Source organism: Panonychus citri, unplaced genomic scaffold (genome assembly GCF_014898815.1).
Source record: "Panonychus citri isolate SS breed McGregor unplaced genomic scaffold, ASM1489881v1 Contig00006, whole genome shotgun sequence".
Lineage (NCBI taxonomy): Eukaryota > Metazoa > Arthropoda > Arachnida > Trombidiformes > Tetranychidae > Panonychus > Panonychus citri.
The window spans coordinates 16,172-36,096 of record NW_026515411.1 but is presented as its reverse complement, the minus strand read 5'-3'; the positions used below and the strand labels follow the sequence as shown (position 1 = coordinate 36,096).

Below are 19,925 nucleotides of genomic sequence, written 5' to 3'. Positions count from 1 at the left end.
CAGAGCTGAAGAAATTAAACAGAGAAACAGTGAAGGGAGGCATTTGAAAAAGTGTGATGAAACATTGTTTCTGTTGAAAAATAAATTGACCATCATGATGCATGTTTCTTTCTAATTACTCTTTACCTTTTTTCTCATCTTAATAAGTTTTTTTATTATCTTTCTTCCTTTCTACAAATTCCTTCTTTCTTTACTTCTCTTTTGAAATTCTATAGATTAGAGAAAAAAATTACATGGGAGAAAGATAATGAAAAAAACTAATTAAGTTAAGAAAAATGGAAAAGATTGATCAATAAATAACATCTGTCGTGATGGTCGATTAATTTTTCGATAGAAACAAAATTCCATCACATAGTCAAATGATAATTGATAGTAACAATCTTAACGTCTCATAAGTTACTTTAAAAGATTAAAATACCGATCAACCATTTTCAATAGTGATTTCAGAAGCTAATGTTGGTAATTGTCCTTAATATTTTGCTTTGGACTCATTTAATCATCTCTACTATCGATCATGGAAGAAGTGAGTATAAATTTTTGACTAACCTTTCACTCAAACATTTTAATCTTGTCATCAACAAGAAATGAGTAATCAATCAATCGACAAGCTGGACTGTGGTCACAATCAAAGTGATGTTTTTTATGTTCACAAATGTTTAAAAACATTTTGTGGCAAGTGTAAACAAGAAAATGATTTGTGTGTCTTGTGTAAATCTAAACTCGTCGAAACTGATTATCTCAAAGCCATTGAAAGGAAAAGATGTAGAGATGATTCCGTTTGTAACAATCAAGCCATTTTCCATTGTTTTTGTGATGAAAGAGATTTTTGTGAGCCTCATTTACTTAGTTTTCATAGAACAATTTTACCATCAAAACGATGTTGTGCTGTGATTCTCAGTTCGGAGACTGATGATCAACCATGTTCCAAATGTAGCAAATGCATCGCTCAATTTTTCGACAATGAAACCAGTGAATTGTTTTGTGCAAAATGTGCAAAGAATAACAATTCTTCTAATATCGTACCAATTGAATTAGACAACAACAACACAGATACCAACAACATCAGAGTAACAGAAAATATTAAAATTTATCTTGATGATGTACAAAAACAATTGGATCTATTGAACATAAGACTAAAAGAGTATACGAATGAAATTGAAAAAGAAAAGACAAAGTTCAATGAAGAGATTGACTACTTGCAAAAGGAATTGGAATCTTATGTGAACAGTAACAAAGATCAATTAGACTCTTTGCGAAATGCAGCTGACAAAGTTAAACAATTTTTGAATCTATTGAATCGAAATGATAAACTTGGAATAATCAATATCATCAAGTCGGATAAGCTCAACTATAATCTTGCGGACTCGAAATTACGGCTTTGGGTTAAGGAAATTGTCCAATCGTATAGTATTCCTGAATTAACAAAATCGGGTTTTAACTGGATCGAAGAGACTGATTTTCATGAGTTGGCTCCTGGTCCACGGAATTGGAAGTCTAATCATAGTCCATTCTTTCCAGATAATTTACTTAAATTGGCTCACGACTTTATCAAAGATCATCTTCGCCATAAAAATGACTGTAACTCTCAATCCTGCAACTGTAAGTCAGGAAATCTTATGAACTGTATCCAACAAAAGTTTATCAACCTCACGAATCAAAAACAACTTACAAAAAACGATTTGGATTATTTTCTGGACTGTTCTTCCATTGCTGGTGGTGATGTTACTCTATTAATTGAAACTGGTAAACGAGCACTTAATCAGTCAGTCGATCTGACGTTTGCTCGAATATGTTTTGAAGAAGCTCATCGAATCGATCCAACCAATTGGTTTGTTCTCGACACTTTAATGGGTCTTTATTTCGTGCTCAATGATCACAATGAATGTCTACAACTCGCAATCAAAGGATTGATGAAGGATGGCAATTACTTTAAAGGTCGTGTATTAGTCTCAGAGGTGTTGAAACTTTCGCCATCTTTAGAATCCAAATTGCCTGTCCGTCTTAATTATCTAAAAAATTGGAATCCTGAGCAAGGCTTAGAAAGAAAGAGGAAACTTTTGGAAGTTCTGGAGAATTTAAAACAACTCCATGAGAGACGAAAGGAAAGTGAAACAAAACGGGAAAATGTTCGAAAATCTTTATGCTTCGATCTCAATGACACAAGCTATAACTCTTTAAAATCTGTCATTTCAGCCTTGATAGACGTTAAAAACAAAATGACCGAAAACAGAGTCGATCCAAACTCGTTAATATCAATCAAAGTCTCTTTCAATCCGGTCCAAAATTGCAATGCTTCTCAATCTATCCGTAGTTCTCACCAGGAAGCCCTAAATCAAAATAATAAGCGAAAGACACGAGGGTCAAGTCCTGAGTTATCTGTCAAACGAAGATCAGCTCGAGATAAAAAGACAACCGATGCAACAGTCGACAATATGTACAAAAAGATTTTCTTCATGTTTCCTGGAAGTGTTTTAACTCGTGAAATAGTCCAAGAAGAAGAGTTACAGGTACAAACACATAACGAAGCTCAAGTGGAACATTTAATTTTAACCCGTTATCGCTCGAAACAAATACCATTCGTCTCAAAAGGAAAACAAATCGGTCTACTAATAAGAGATCTTCTCTACGAAATAGCAGACCAAGCAGCTTTAATCAAATTACCTTCTAATTTCATGGATCTGTATGGAATTCATCGAAAAAGTTATCCATTGTCCAAACCTTCAACGTTTTGTACCATTGGTATTGGAATATTAACGACAAAATTGATCTTAACTGCCAATGAAGTGAACTTTAATCAATCGGAAGCAGTATTTTTGACTGAATCAATTCCATTTCTGCGAGATTTATTGAATCCCAACGATTATGATAAATTTTTCATTCGTCTCATGATTCTTCGAGGAATCGCAGAATCTAAAGTTGATTATCTTCTAATGGCAAATGAAGTTTTCGAAAAATCTAACCTTAAATTGGTTCAAACCACAAATCAAACAGTTTATTGTTCGTCTATTCTTAAATCAATGATCAACAAGATGAACGAAAATAATTTGGATACGTTATTGGACCAACATCGACACGAGGAAATTGTTGAACTGTTAGCATCTAAATCTGAGCTCTCTAGACAAGAAGAAGTGTACCTTTGTCAAGCTATTCAGTCATCGAAACAATGGAAACGAGGAGTCGAAATTATTGCTAAAAGTAAACAATTAACTGGTCGATTGTTGAAACTGTTACGAGCTTGTTTAAAGAATGGTGATAAATTATCAATTAACGGAGAATTGGCTATCAAATTGCTTAAATTAGGGACTAAAGACTACAATGCAATGGCCTGGACTTGTATTCTACAAACATTTATAAATGAAATGCGAGTTGGTAAATTAGACGAAGGAAAAATCAGTGGTTTGATTGGTTCAGTTCACGATTATTTAGGTCATGTAGGTGCTTGTTGTGATTACAATGGAGAGTTTTTATCTCTTTCATTAGATTATCTGATTAATCAATGTAACAGAAAGAAAGAGAGACTAATCAACAGCTGTCTTGGTTGTTTCTACAATCAATTAACATGTAGCTTCCTTATCTCTCATCATGAAGCGAGAGTTACTCTACGTTGGAAGGACATTCGTCCTATTTACAATCACTTCATTCCTAAAACTTTACCAACTTTTGATAGTGAAACAGGTAAATCGATTGGCTCAAATATTGAGGAGTTATTACGCAGTTTACTTCTCTTGGTCCCTGACAATTTAAATCCTGAAAGATTTTCCAATTCTGTCAAAGAATATGTCGATCATGGAAAATCAATTGAGCCTACAACAAGTATTCCAAAAGATCATGTTACTCGAGATCTTTACTATTATTTAGCTGATTATTACTTGAAGAAGGAAGACTTTCAGTAAGTTAATTCATTTTAATAGCTCGCAAATATAAATGATTTCTAATAACATTATTTATCTAATTCATAGAAAAGCCATCAAATTTTATATTCTTGATTTAACTTTAAATCGCAATCGATTTGATTCATGGGCTGGTTGTACTCTCTCAATGACAGATCTAATCTACCAATATTCTTTACCAGTGAGTATTTGATCTTTTGTTTATTTTGTTGCAATTCTAATCTTTAATTATCTCTAATTCTTTTTGAAACAGAGTTGTCAAGTTTTCTACTCAGCTATTGATGAAGTGTTGCTTTTGGGAGAGAAAGCTGGTCGATGTTACAATGAAGCACTTCGACTTAAAGAAGGTGAATCTAAATTAATGACTAAATATGGAAAGTGTGCTTATAACATCGCGAGTTATATTTCGCGAGTCATGAAATTTGGACCAGTTTTAGAGAATTCACAAAAAGAAGAAATTAAAAAACAACGAAATCAATTCTTAGACAAAGCTCGAGTTTGCTTCGAATCAGCTAACAAATTCGCCAATGATGACGAAATTTGGTTAAATTACTATTTCTTAGGAAAAATCGCTGAAAAAAGTAACATCTTACAACCACTTCGATATTATGAATTATCTAAGCTTCATATGTTCTCAAGTGCAGCAAATCGTGGTATCGATTATGTCGATGAAATTTGTGATGGGTTTGGCAACGAAATTCATTATCGTATTCATGCTTGTGTCCTCAAGTATATTAATAGGCACAAAACTCCGCCAGCAAAAATATTATCACAGATCATGTTGTTTCTAACTCGTGCTAAAAAAAGCTATTTTGGTTCTTGGTTTAATCTAAAAGATGAAACAGATGATGAAATCATGCGAGATGTCAACGAAACGGTGACTGATTTGGCTACTCTAGTCCATGATGGAATCCTCGAAAGCGATAGTGAGCAATTATTCACCAGAATAGTACAAACGTGTCTTGAAGAGTTTCTTTACATTTTAAAAGATTATCGTCATCATTACAAATCGCTTTATCGAATTGCTCATCATCATTTTCTGACTGAAGACTATCGATTTTCACAAAAGGTACTTACAGATAGATTTCAATTTCCAACTACTTTACAAGGCTCTTCATCCGATGTTGGTAGTTCAGCCGGTTCAGAACACATGTTTTATGGTCTTTTTGACTTGACTACATCTTGGTGTCTATTCCCTATGCAAACGACACCAGATGACATATTAAAGAGGTCAGGAAATTTTATCACTCATATGCATCGGTCGACTCAGTTATTGATTAATGTAAACAAGAATTTGGGTGATGCTGAACAACTTTCCAAAATTGCAGCACTTCTGGCTTCATCAGAATTAGGTAGTCAAGGATTGTTTTATGATTCTGATCGGGTCACTCTTGGAAAACGATCAATGGAACATTGTTTTAACATTTACGAAAGTCGAATTACAAAAGCAAAAGAAAATTGTAACAATTTAGATAAAATTATAGCTGATGTAAAGAGCACTTGTAGCAAATTGATGGAATATCCTATCTATAAACAACAGGCTCAACAATTTCTCAAAAAACATGATGCATGTTTAACAATTGATTAATTTTATTAATCGATTTCCATAATGAGAGATTTTTTTAACAATATTTCTAAAATTTACGAGAATCATTTCAAAATTTAACTAAAATAAAATTATTACAATAGGATTAATTACTTTTATCACTACGAAAACATTTCCCTGTTCCAAAAAACAACATCAGAGTAACAGAAAATATTAAAATTTATCTTGCTGATGTACAAAAGCAATTGGATCTATTGAACATAAAACTAAAAGAGTATACGAATGAAATTGAAAAAGAAAAGGATAAGTTCAATAACGAAATCAACCACTTGCAAAAAGAATTGGAATCTTATGTGAACATTAACAAAGATCAATTAGACTCTTTGCGAGCTTCAGTGGACAAAGTTAAACAATTTTCGAATCTATTGAAACGAAATCATAAACTTGGAATAATCAATCTAATCAAGTCGGATAAACTTAATTATAAACTTGCGGACTCGAAATTGTGTCTTTTTGTCAAGGAAATCGTCCAATCGTATAATATTCTTGAATTTACAAAATTCGGTGTTGTTTGAAGTAGAGAGACTGCTCTTCATGAGTTGGTTCCTGGTCCACTGAATTGAAAGTCTAACCATAGCCCATTCTTTCAGATAACCTACTACTCGTAGACTGATGATCCAACATTCTATTAATTTTCGGTTTCTAAAAACTGAAAGAATTTATGAATGAATGAAGGAAAGAAAATCAGATTGTTTTAGAATTTACGAGAGTTTAATTGTCGGAGCAAAATTGGATTTCATGGTGAGAATATCTCGTAACAAATTCTCTAACAATTTCGATATAAACTTGTTGATTTTATCTGAGAACTGGAATATTTTCATTCTGAAAGATTAAGTCAACAAAGAAACAGTAAAGGATCGACTTTAAATTCGAAAGATTCTCAAAGTGTTTCCATTATTTTCCTTTTGGATTCTTAAAATTGGTCAAAGTGTTTAACAAGTTAATTGTTTCCATCAATTGTTTACTTATAAGAGTTAACATTATATTAACTTATTTATAAGCTAAAAGTTTCGAGTGTTTTTTTTATCAGAAAGAACTGATAAAAATGTTTAATTTTGTCAAGCTAACATTTGCAAAAGATAATTAATCATTTTGACCATTTAAATGAGTGGATCGAAATACTTGTTTGTAACAATTAAGGGGACTTGGAATTTGAATGTTGATTATTTATTGATACGCTTTCCATAAATAAAGTTGATTTCTTCGATCATCTTTCTGGCTCATATTCACCAACCGAGATCAAAAGCTGAAATCGATTAATTCAAAGATCAATTGATTAATCTTCATGGCAGAAGTAAGTATTTTTTTTGGCCTTTCCATTACTATCGTTTAACTAACCTTTTACTCAATTCAACCACTTGAATCTCTTGATCCGAAACAGGTAACAAGTAGCCAATCAATCGCCAAGTTGGACTGTGGTCACGATCAAAGTGACGTTTTTTATATTCACAAATGTTTGAAGACGTTTTGTGATGAGTGCAGGCAAGAAAATCGTTTAAGTGCCTTGTGGAACATTGAACTTGTCGAAACAGATTATCTCAAAGCCATTGACAGGAAAAGATGTGAAGATGATTCCGTTTGTAACAATCAAGCAATTTGCCGTTGTTTGTGTGGAAATAAAGATTTTTGTGATATTCATTTCGTCAGATTTCATAGTATAGTTTATCAACCAAAAAGATGCTCGCCTACGATCATCGATTCGAACTCAAACGCCGAACCATGTTCCAGGTGTGAGTATTTCATCGCTAAATTTATGGACCAGACAACTAATGAGTTTTTCTGTGGATCATGCAAAAATGATGATAACTCATGCAATTTCGTGGAAATTGCACCAGACAACAACGATACAAACAACAGAAATATTACCGAAAATCTTAAAATTTATTGTGCTGATGTACAAAAGCGATTTGATCTGTTGAACACAAAACTAAATAGTACACGATCGAGAAAACGAAAAATAATTCAATAAAGGAATCGGTCACATGAGAAGTGAATTAAAGTGTTACTTGAGTGCTAACAAGGTCAAAATTGATTCTTTGCGAGCGGAAGTGGACAAAGTTAAACAATTTCTGAAACAATTGAATCGCAGTGATAAATTTGGAATATTCGATCTCATCAAGTCGAATAAGCTTAACAATAAGCTTGCGGACACGAAATTAAAGTTATGGGTCGAAGAGATAGTGAAATCGTATGTTATTCCTGAATTGACCAAATCGGGTGTAGATTGGGCTAAAGAATCTGAAAAAGCTTTTCATGAAATGGTTCCTGGTCCACGGAACTGGAATCTCAATCATGGTCCATTCTTTCCTGATAGTTTACTCGAATTAACCTACGACTTAATCAAAGATATGAATTCGCACAAAGATAGCTGTTTAGATTCATCTTGTTACTGTCAACAAAACAGCCTCATGAAAAAATTTCACGGCCTCAAGACTAAAGGAAAACTTTCACAAAATAATCTAGATTATTTGCTCGACTGCTGGTCCATTGATGGCGGTGATGTAACTCTTTTGATTGAAACAGGTAAACGAGCTCTTAATCAGTCTGATTTTCTCATCGCACGTGTTTGTTTTGAAGAAGCTCACCGAATCAGTCCGACCAACTGGATTGCTTTTGACACTTTAATTGGTCTTTACTTCGTTTTCAATGATAACAGTAATTGTCTAAAATTTGCGATTAAAGGTTTGACTTCAGATTCTAATTACTTCAAAGCTCGTGTTTTAATATCAGAGATTTTGAAATCAACACCAACTTTAAAATCAGAAATACCTGTTGATCTTGATTATCTGATTCGGGGTAAATCCACAGATGATTTGACAAGAAAAACAAAAATTTTAGACGAACTCAAAAAGATGAAACAACTTCGTGATGGACAAAAGAAGACTGAAACTCAACAAGAAAGGGTTCGAAAATCTCTGCAATTAGACCTCAATTCAGAAACACTTTCGTCGTTACAATCCTTGATTTCAGCTCTAATAACTATTAGTAGTGACATAGAAAAACAGCATGTCAATTATAGAACAGTGATAACATTAAAAGTCTCTGGCAATCCTCGTTCCAATGCTTCTGTAAGTAGCGTGTCGATTTCTTCCAAAGAAAATCAAAATCATAAACGAAAGAGCCAAGGTCATGATCCATCAGCAAAACGAACATCAGTTGAAGATTCACAGCCAAAAGATCCAACAGCCGAAAATATGTACAAAAAGATATTCTCAATGTTCCCCGAAAATATTTTAGCTCGTGACATAGCCCAAGAAGAGGAGCTAGATGTACACACACAGAACGAAGCTCAAGTGGAACATTTAATTTTAACCCGTTACCGCTCGAAACAAATGCCATTTGATTCTAAAGGTAAACAAATATATCGGCTCATCACTGATCTTCTCTATGAAATAGCAAACGAAGCCACTGCGATCAAATTACCTTCTAATTTCATGGATCTGTATAGAATTTATCGAAAATGGAATAAGTTACCGACACCTTTAACGTGCTCTATTGAGAATATAAGTGTTAACAAGACAAAATTAATTTTAAAAGCTAATGAAGTTCAATTCAATCAATCTGAAGCAATATTTCTAACTGAATCAATTCCATATCTCCGAGATTTATTCGGCACCAACGATTATGATGAATTTTTCATTCGTCTCTTGACTCTTCGAGGAATCAAAGAGTCCAAAGTTGATTTTCTCCTCAAGGCGAATCAAGTTTTAGAAAAGTCTAACCTCAAATCAGTGCAAGCGGCAAATCAAACTGTCTATACCTCATTTTCACTTAGATCAATGATTAATAAGATGAATGGAAATAATTTGGACACATTATTGGATCAACATCGACATGAGGAAATTGTTGAACTATTAGCATCTAAATCTGAACTCTCTGAACAAGAAGAAGAGTGTCTCTATCAAGCCATTCAATCATCACAACAATGGAAACGAGGGATCGAAATAATTGCTAAAAGTAAACAATTAACTGATCGATTGTTAAAACTATTACTATTTTATCTCAAGAATGGTGATGGATCATCTATTGATCGAGAATTAGCGATCAAATTGCTAAAATTAGGGACCGAAGATTACAATGCACTGTCCTGGACTTGTATTCTACAAACATTTATAAACGAGATGCGACTTGGTAATCGGGGTGAGGAAAAAATTGCTAATTTGATTAGTTCAGTTCACGATTATCTAGGGAATAAAAAAGCTTGTTGTGATTCCAATGGAGAGTTTTTATCTCTTTCACTTGATTACTTGACCGATCAAGCAAATATCGAGAGAGAGAAATTAATCTTTAGCTGCCTTGGTTGTTATTACAAACACTTAGGATGTAGCTTTTTATCAGCTAATCATGAATCCGGAGTTTCTCTACTTTGGAAGGACATGCATACTATTTACAATTACTTCATTCCAAGAACTTTACCAACTTTTACAAGTGAAATAAGTAAATCAATTAGTTCAAATACTGAAGAGTTGTTATGCAATTTGCTTCCTTGGTCCCTGAAAATTTAAATCCTGAAAGATTTTCTAATTCTGTCAAAGAATATATCGATCATGGAAAATCAATTGAGCTTACAACAAGTATTCCAAAAGATCATGTTACTCAAGATCTTTATTATTATTTAGCTGATTATTACTTTAAAAACAAAGACTTTCAGTAAGTTAATTCATTTTAATAGCTTGCAAATATAAATGATTTCTAATTATATTATTTATCTAATTCATAGGAAAGCCATCAAATTTTATATTCTTGATCTAACTTTAAATCGAGTCGATTTGATTCATGGGTTGGCTGTGCTCTTGCAATAACAAGTCAGATTGATCAATATTCTTCGGCTGTAAGTTTTAAAACTACTTATTTTGTTAAAGTTCTAATCCCAAATTTCTATTCCCAAACAGAATGGTCGAGTTTTCTACTCATCTACTCATCAAGTGTTACTTCTGGGGAAAAAAGCATCTCGTTGTTTCATTAAAGCGGTTAAGCTGAAAAAAAGTGAATCCAAGTTATGGCTCGAATATGGAAAGCTCTCTTACAGTATAGCGAGTTATATTTCTCGAGTCATGAAATTTGGACCAGTTTTGGAGAATTCAAAAAAAGATGAAATGACCGAGCAACATCAAACTTTTCTTGATCAAGCTAAAGTTTGCTTCGACCATGGTAGCAAGTTACCTGCTTCCAATGAAATTAATTATTATTATTATTTTCTAGGAAAAATCGCTGAAAGAAGTAACATCTTACAAGCACTTGAATATTACGAATTATCTTTGTCTCATCCTATTTCAAGTGAAGCGACAGCTGAAATTGATAATGTTAATTCTACTATTCAAATTCATTGTTTTGGCAGCGAAATTCACTATCGGATTTACGCTTGTGTCCTTAAGCATATTTTTAAACATAGAAATCTATCAGCGCAAATATTATCACAAATGCTGGTGTTTTTAACTCGTGCTGCAAAAAATACTTTCTTTGGTTCTTTACCAGAAGATGTCGAAGAGGTGGTACGTGATTCGATTACATTGGAAAGTGAAGGACAATTATGGTATGAAAAAATTCAAGAATTGTGTCTGGCTCAAATGTATAGAAACATAGGCCGTTATCCTAACCGTGGCAAATCCCTCTATCGACTTGCGCATCATTATTTTCACACGAAAGAATATAATAATATTAAGTTCGCTCTAGAGATACTCAGCAATTCGTTTCAATCGACAACTCGTCCAGAAAGTTCTACTGCTTTCGGGACTGGGGAAAGTTCATCCATGCTCGTAAAGTTTTTTTCGATTGGAGATTGTTTCGTCCCAACTAAATGTAATTATTATATATTCCATGGAATCCAGAAGACATCGAATAATTTTATCGAAAGACCAGGAAGTTTTGTGCTCTCATCCGTCGATTGACGGATTTATTGATTGATGTGAAACGATCAATAGTTTTAAATGATCCTGAACCTTCATTGAACATCGCAATATTTTGGACTCATCAGTGTGCAGTAACAAAGAATATCTTCCTGAAACCGACCGAGAAAATCTTGGAAAAAGCATTGGAACATTGTTTTAGTATTTATGAGAGTAAAATTGTAGAGGCGACAGGGATCGAAACAATTTAGAAAATTGCAGCTGAATTAAGGGAATATGTAACGAATTGGTGAAATATCCTATCTATGAACAATCTACTAAACAATTCCTCGAAAACATAGAAATTTGCTGAATGTATTACAATTTATTAATCACTAACTTTAATGAAGAATATCTCTCTAACAAAGTTTTTAAATTCACGAAAACTTTTCCGATTCTGAACGAAACTAAAATTGTTTTAATTGGAATATTTATGTTTTTAACTACGAAAAATATTTTATGCAATTAAATGTATTCAAAAAGATCATCTAATTTGAATCATTTTGTTTTTCATTTCTAAAAGTTTTAAGATAAATTTGATTACTGTTATTATTTATTCTTGCTGAATCGATTATTACATGTCCTTCAAGTATCAAACATTAATATAAATTGGTAACTTTGATTAGCTCCATTCTTATGGTTCCATTATTTAGGTTATTAATTTATTCCCTAGAAATGGGAATATAGGGAAATATCTTTTACAATACTACAATTTGTATTATGTTTTTTTCGTTTCTATTAATTTTCGGTTTCTAAAAACTGAAAGCCTTTATGAATGAATGAATGAAAGAAAATCGGATTGTTTTAGAATTTACGAGAATTTAATTGTCGAAGCAAAATTTGATTTCATGGTGAGAATATCTCGTAACAAATTCTCTAACAATTTCGATATAAACTTGTTGATTTTATCTGAGAACTGACATATTTTCATTCTGAAAGATTAAGTCAACAAAGAAAAAGTAAAGGATCGACTTTCAATTCGAAAGATTCTCAAAGTGTTTCCATTATTTTCCTTTTGGATTCTTAAAATTGGTCAAAGTGTTTAACAAGTTAATTGTTTCCACCCATTGTTTACTTATTTCAAAGGGATGTGATTAATTAGCAAGATCTATGGATATGGATAAATTAGAGTATCAATTACATGTTTAACTTTTAATTCTACAACTTATGTAAGTAAAGAGTAGATTGTCTATTTGTTTGTTTTTTATTCCAAATGTTTAAATAATTAATTAACTTCGTTCTCCCGATCATTTGTAATTCATTTGTCTTTTTTTTCAATAGTTTTCTAGCCTCACAACTGACGATTAACTAAATTGTTTAATTTAACTTTTCTTTTTGATTTTCTCTTGGTGATTCTCAAGGAGTAGAATTAATTTTCTGATTAATTAATTGGGATGGAATCAATGAGAAAATTAAAGCGACAAGGATTAAACATATGATTGATTAACAAGAAGAAAAAAACAAATCAAAATCCATAACAATCTTTGTTGATTAGTAAAATTTACTCGAAATCCTTTATAATTAAAGTTCAATCAAGATTAATTATAAAATTCCATCAATTACTCCAGATAATTGGGGGGTATTTTAATCAACCAATATCTCGAAATGATCTTTAATTGTTTCGATTAAAATTGCAATGGAATAGAATTTAATTCAGATTGTTGATATCGAATCTTATTCGATACCAAGTTCGATAGTATCGAAGAATTTTTTTTAAAAAGAAATTTAATCAAATCGTTCTTGTTGTTGTTCAGTTTACTTTCTTTCAGCGCTTTGATTGTGACAGTTAATTAATTCTTTTAATTGATGAAATTAATTAATTGTAATTTTTATCGATTATTAGGTAAGTAAATAGTAGATTGTCTATTTGTTTGTTTTTTATTCCAAATGTTTAATATGTTTTCTCCTTTCTTTTTGAATTGTTGTTACTCTTTTTGTTTTTTCCTGTTAACCAAATGGTGGTGATGACACATGAAAGGCTTAATTGTCAACTAATTGACCAATTAAAATGAATGACGAAAGTTCAACCAAACGAGCTGATTAACAAGTGTATAAACAATTAATGCCTCAGCAATTACAAGTTAATTTAGTTTTAATGTTGTCCAATTATTGCTAAAGTTTCGAAGTGATTTTTGGGGTTACAATTTTGGTAATTAATCTTCAGTGATTTAAAGCATTTTATACATAGCTAAAAAGGGATAATCTCTTATAAACAGTGAGCTAATCCCTTTAGCTAATGGGAGTTAAAGAAATCGCCTCTGATAATTGTTCTTCAATCTATTCAGTGTTTTCCATTCTACTTCTTGGATCATCTTTACCTTAAATTATGCCTGACGTAAGTATTGACTATTCATTTGTTGCCATTTTTAGTAGTTTCCATCAATTGTTTACTTATAAGAATTAACATCATATTAACTTATTTATAAGCTAAAAGTTTCGAGTGTTTTTTTTATCCAGAAAAGAACTGATAAAAATGTTTAATTTTGTCAAGCTAACATATGCAAAAGATAATTAATCATTTTGACCATTTAAACAGTGGATCGAAATACTTGTTTGTAACAATTAAGCGAACGCGTAAAATAAATAGACCTTCGATTAGAAAGCCTTTGGTAGCTGCTTCGAGTTTTTCGTTTAATTGTAATCATCTCGTCTTTGAATTTGAATTTGACTGTTGATTATTTATTGATACGTTTTCCATAAATACAGTTGATTTCTGGGATCATCTTTCTGGCTCATATTCACCAACCGAGATAAAAGCTGAAATCGATTAATCCGTAAAAAATTGATTAGAGATTAATCTTCATGGCAGAAGTAAGTATTTTTGGCCTTTCCATTACTATCGTTTAACTAACCTTTACTCAATTCAACCACTTGAATGCTCTTTATCCGAAACAGGTAACAAGAATCCAATCAATCGCCAAGTTGGACTGTGGTCACGATCAAAGTGACGTTTTTTATATTCATAAATGTTTGAAGACTTTTTGTGATGAGTGCAGGCAAGAAAATCGTTTAAGTGTCTTATGGAACATTGAACTCGTCAAAACTGATTATCTCAAAGCCATTGAAAGGAAAAGATGAAGGTAGTTCCATTTGCAACAATCGAGCAATTTGCCATTGTTCGTGTGGAAATAAAGATTTTTGTGATATTCATTTCGTCAGATTTCATAGTATAGTTTATCAACCAAGAAGATGTTTGCCCACGATTATCGATTCGGACTCAAACGACGAATCATGTTCCAGGTGTGACTATTTCATCGCTAAATTTATGGACCAGACAACTAATGAGTTTTTCTGTGAATATTGCAAAAATGATGATAACTCATCCAATTTCGTGGAAATTGCACCAGACAACAACGATACAAACAACAGAAATATTACCGAAAATCTTAAAATTTATTGTGCTGATGTACAAAAGCGATTGGATCTGTTGAACACAAAACTAAATGAGTACACGATCGAAATAGAAAACGAAAAGGCCGAATTCAATAAAAGGATTGGTCGTATGCGAAGTGAATTAAAGTGTTACTTGAGCGCTAACAAGGTCAAAATTGATTCTTTGCGAGCGGAAGTGGACAAAGTTAAACAATTTTTGAATCAATTGAATCGAAGTGATAAATTTGGAATATTCGATCTCATCAAGTCGAATAAGCTTAACAATAAGCTTGCGGACACGAAATTAAAGTTATGGGTCGAAGAGATAGTGAAATCGTTCGTTATTCCTGAATTGACCAAATCGGGTGTAGATTGGGCTAAAGAATCTGAAAAAGCTTTTCGAGAGCTGGTTCCTGGTCCACGGAACTGGAATCTCAATCATGGTCCATTCTTTCCTGATAGTTTACTCGAATTAACCTACGACTTAATCAAAGATATGAATTCGCACAAAGATAGCTGTTTAGATTCATCTTGTTACTGTCAACAAAACAGCCTCATGAAAAAATTTCACGGCCTCAAGACTAAAGGTAAACTTTCACAAAATAATCTAGATTATTTGCTCGACTGCTGGGCCACTGATGGCGGTGATGTAACTCTATTGATTGAAACTGGTAAACGAGCTCTTAATCAGTCTGATTTTCTCATCGCACGTGTTTGTTTTGAAGAAGCTCATCGAATCAGTCCGACCAATTGGATTGTTCTTGACACTTTAATGGTTCTTTACTTCATTTTCAATGATAACAGTAATTGTCTTAAGCTCGCAATCAAAGGTTTGACTTCAGATTCTAATTACTTCAAAGCTCGTGTTTTAATATCAGAGATTTTGAAATCAACACCAACTTTAAAATCAGAAATACCTGTTGATCTTGATTATCTGATTCGGGGTAAATCCACAGATGATTTGACAAGAAAAACAAAAATTTTAGACGAACTCAACAAGACGAAACAACTTCGTGATGGACAAAAGAAGACTGAAACTCAACAGGAAAGGGTTCGAAAATCTTTGCAATTAGACCTCAATTCAGAAACACTTTCATCATTAAAATCCCTGATTTCAGCTATAATAACTGTTAGTAGTGACATAGAAAAACAGCATGTCAATTATAGAACAGTGATAACATTGAAAATTACTGACAATCCTCGTTTCAATGCTTCTGTAAGTAACAGGTCGATTTCTTCCAAGAAAAGCAGAACAATAAACGAAAGAGCCAAGGTGATGATCCATCAGCAAAACGAAGACCAGTTCAAGATTCACAGCCAAAAGATCCAACAGACGAAAATATGTACAAAAAGATATTCTCAATGTTGCCTGAAAGTATTTTAACCCCTGAAATATTAGTATATAATATAATAGTACAAGAAGATGATTTAGAAGTACAAACACAAAACGAAGCTCAAGTGGAACATTTAATTTTAACCCGTTACCGCTCGAAACAAATGCCATTTGATTCTAAAGGTAAACAAATATATCGGCTCATCACTGATCTTCTCTATGAAATAGCAAACGAAGCCACTGCGATCAAATTACCTTCTAATTTCATGAAGCTGTATAGAATTTATCGAAAATGGAATAAGTTACCGACACCTTTAACGTGCTCTGTTGAAGATATAAGTGTTAACAAAACAAAATTGATCTTGATTGCTAATGAAGTTCAGTTCGATAAATCCGAAGCAATATTTCTAACTGAATCGATTCCATATCTCCGAGATTTATTCGATACCAACGATTATGATAAATTTTTCATTCGTCTCATGATACTTCGAGGAGTCAAAGAATCCAAAGTTGATTATCTTCTAATGGCAAATGAAATGTTTACTAAATCTAAACTGAAATCAGTTCAAGCAGCAAATCAAACTGTTTACACTTCTTCTAGTCTTAGATCGATGATAAACAAGATGAATGAAAATAATTTGGACACGTTATTGGACCAACATCGACACGAGGAAATTTTTGAACTACTAGCATCTAAATCTGTGCATTCTACACGAGAAGAAGTGTACTTTTGTCAAGCCATTCAGTCATCAAAACAATGGAAACATGGAATCGAAATTATTGCTAAAAGTGAACCATTAACTGTTCGATTGTTAAAACTATTACTATATAATCTAAAGAAGATTGATAGAACATCTATTGATCGAGAATTAGCGATCAAATTGCTAGAATTGGGGACCGAAGATCACAATGCACTGGCCTGGACTTGTATTCTACAAGCATTCATAAACGAGATGCAACTTGGTAACATGAACGAAAGAAAAGTTGTCGATTTGATTACTTCAGTTAACGATTATCTAGAGAATAAAAAAGATTATTGTTATTCCAATGTAGAGTTTTCTCTTCTTTCAATTGATTACTTGAACAATCACGCAAATATCGAGAGAGTGAAATTAATGTTTAGCTGTCATCAATTTCTTCAAAGAATAAAACGATCCTTAAAAGTCAATTGAGACTAAACCAAGTATTCCAAAAAATCACGTTACTCAAGATCCTTATTATTTATTCTTGTTGAATCAACTATTACATGTCCTTGTATGTAATGCTTCTAATTGCTTTGATTACTGTTCTTTTCATCAAAGATCAACTCAATCGAGATAAATCAAATTCAGAAATAACATAATTAACAGAACAATTGTACAATGTATTTGAATGAATAATTGTAAACTATAAATAAACATAAAATTTATAAGATTTTGTTTCAGTGTGATTTCTTCAATTACTTACTCTTACAATTTCGATATAAACTTGTTGATTTTGTCTGCGAATCAGAAGTTTTATAACCCACATGCATCGATCGGCTCAGTTATTGATAAATGCAGTTATTTCAGTAGCGATAACAATTCTTAAAGCCAATTACATGTAAATGGACGAATTCGTAACAAATGGAACATCCTGTCTAAGAAAAATACGCTTAACAATTTCTCCAAAAACATGGCAATTGTGTCGAATGTGTAACAATTAATTAATCACTATTTTCACGATATGAATCTCTCGTAATCAAGTTTCTTTTTCAGTTCTCATGATTTTCAACGACACTAAAATTGTTTCAATTTCCATGATTCGTTTGTGCACAAACAAAGAAATCATGATTGCAAGATTGTTGTGTATTCTTTTGAATTTCCCGCTCTTTTGAAAAATGGACAGGTTTGGCTAATTGTAATTAATTACTAGTTATCAATAGTTAATAAATTAACATTATATTAACTTGTTTATAAGCTAAAAGTTTCGAGTGTTTTTTTTATCCAGAAAAGAACTGATAGAAATGTTTAATTTAGTTAATTGAATCAATCAACTAATTAACCCAAATCTGGGCTCTCTAAACAAGAAGAAGTGTACCTTTGTCAAGCCATTCAATCATCAAAACAATGGAAACGTGGAATCGAAATTATTGCTAAAAGCAAACAATTAACTGGTCGATTTCTAAAACTGTTACGAGCTTGTTTAAAGAATGGAGATAAATTATCAATTGATCGAGAATTGGCCATTTATTTACTCAAATTAGGGACTGAAGATTACAATGCAATGGCCTGGACTTGTATTCTACAAACATTCATAAATGAAATGCGAGTTGGTAAAACTGACGAAGGAAAAATCACCGGTTTGATTGGTTCAGTTCACGATTATTTAGGTCATGGAGGTGCTTGTGGTGATTACAATGGAGAGTTTTTATCTCTTTCATTAGATTATTTGATTAATCAATGTAAAAAAAAGAAAGAGAGACTAATCAACAGCTGTCTTGGTTGTTTCTACAATCAATTAAAATGTAGCTTCCTTATCTCTCATCATGAAGCGAGAGTTACTCTACGTTGGAAGGACATTCGTACTATTTACAATTACTTCATTCCTAAAATTTTATCGAAATGTAATAGTGAAATAAGTGAATCGATTAGTTCAAATGTTGAGGAGTTGTTACGCAATTTACTTCCCTTGGTCCCTGAAAATTTAAATCCTGAAAGATTTTCCAATTCTGTCAGAGAATATATCGATCATGGAAAATCAATTGAGCTTACAACAATTATTCCAAAAAATCATGTCACTCAAGATCTTTACTATTATTTAGCTGATTATTACTTAAAAAACGAAGAGTTTCAGTAAGTTAATTCATTTTAATCGCTTGCCAATTTAAAATAATTTCTAATAATATTATCTGTCTAATTCATAGAAAAGCCATCAAATTTTATATTCTTGATCTAACTTTAAATCGGAACCGATTCGATTCATGGGCTGGTTGTGCTCTCTCAATGACAGATCTAATCAACCAATATTCTGCGCAAGTGAGTATTTAATCTTGTGTCTTATTTTTTAAAATTCTGATCTTTACTTAATCTCTAATTTCTTTTGAAACAGAACTGTCAAGTTTTCTACTCAGCTATTGATAAAGTGTTGCTTTTGGGAGAGAAAGCAACACTTCATGCAATTCTTAGATCAAGCTCGAGTTTGCTTCGAATCAGCTAAAAAATTTGCTAATTCTGACGAAATTTGGATGAATTATTATTTCTTAGGAAAAATCGCTGAAAGAAGTAACATCTTACAAACACTTCGATATTATGAATTATCTAAGATTCATATGCTCTCAAGTCCAGCAAGACTAAGTAACAGTAATAATGTAAATGATGTGTGTTTTCGCGCCGAATTTCATTATCGTATTCACGCTTGTGTCCTCAAGTATATTTATAGGCACAAAACTCCGCCAGCAAAAATATTATCACAGATCATGTTGTTTCTAATTCGTGCTGAAAAAAGCTATTACGTTGCCAAGTTTAATCCAAGAGATGAAACAGATGATGAAATTATGGAAGATTCCAACGAAACGTTGACTGATTTGGTTGCTCTGGTCCATGATGGAATCCTCGAAAGTGACAGTGAGCAGCTATTCACCAGAATAGTACAAATGTGCCTTGAAGAGTTTCTTTACATTTTGAAAGATTATCATCAGCATTACAAATCACTCTATCGAATTGCTTATCATTATTTTCTGACTAAAGACAATCGATTCTCACAAAAAGTACTTACAAATAAATTTCAATTTCCACCTAATTCACAAGGCTCTTCATCAAATGGGGAATGTTCAGCCAGTTCAGAACACACGTTTTATGGTCTTTTCGACTTGACTAAAT

General features: G+C 32.3%; 2 protein-coding genes across 2 annotated transcripts; both read left to right on the top strand.

The window, feature by feature from the left end:
* Positions 1-584: 584 nt before the first annotated feature.
* On the top strand, positions 585-6,211 carry LOC128388855 (uncharacterized). Its single transcript, XM_053348318.1, has 3 exons — positions 585-3,889; positions 3,960-4,071; positions 4,144-6,211. Exons 1-3 carry the CDS (start codon positions 585-587, stop codon positions 5,476-5,478), a joined length of 4,752 nt encoding a protein of 1,583 aa, XP_053204293.1. The 3' UTR covers positions 5,479-6,211.
* Positions 6,212-14,172: 7,961 nt separating this feature from the next.
* Positions 14,173-17,499, top strand: LOC128388816 (uncharacterized). Its single transcript, XM_053348281.1, has 2 exons — positions 14,173-14,192; positions 14,277-17,499. The coding sequence occupies exon 2, from the start codon at positions 14,647-14,649 to the stop codon at positions 16,135-16,137; it is 1,491 nt and encodes a 496-aa protein (XP_053204256.1). The 5' UTR covers positions 14,173-14,192; positions 14,277-14,646; the 3' UTR covers positions 16,138-17,499.
* The last annotated feature ends 2,426 nt before the right edge of the window (positions 17,500-19,925 follow it).

Excerpts from the sequence above, each read along its gene's own strand:
- LOC128388816 (XM_053348281.1), top strand. The coding sequence starts at position 14,647 with ATGGACCAGACAACTAATGAGTTTTTCTGTGAATATTGCAAAAATGAT.
- LOC128388855 (XM_053348318.1), top strand. The coding sequence starts at position 585 with ATGAGTAATCAATCAATCGACAAGCTGGACTGTGGTCACAATCAAAGT. Across the intron at positions 3,890-3,959 it reads TTGAAGAAGGAAGACTTTCA|AAAAGCCATCAAATTTTATA; the intron begins GTAAGTTAATTC and ends TCTAATTCATAG. Across the intron at positions 4,072-4,143 it reads TCTACCAATATTCTTTACCA|AGTTGTCAAGTTTTCTACTC; the intron begins GTGAGTATTTGA and ends TTTTTGAAACAG.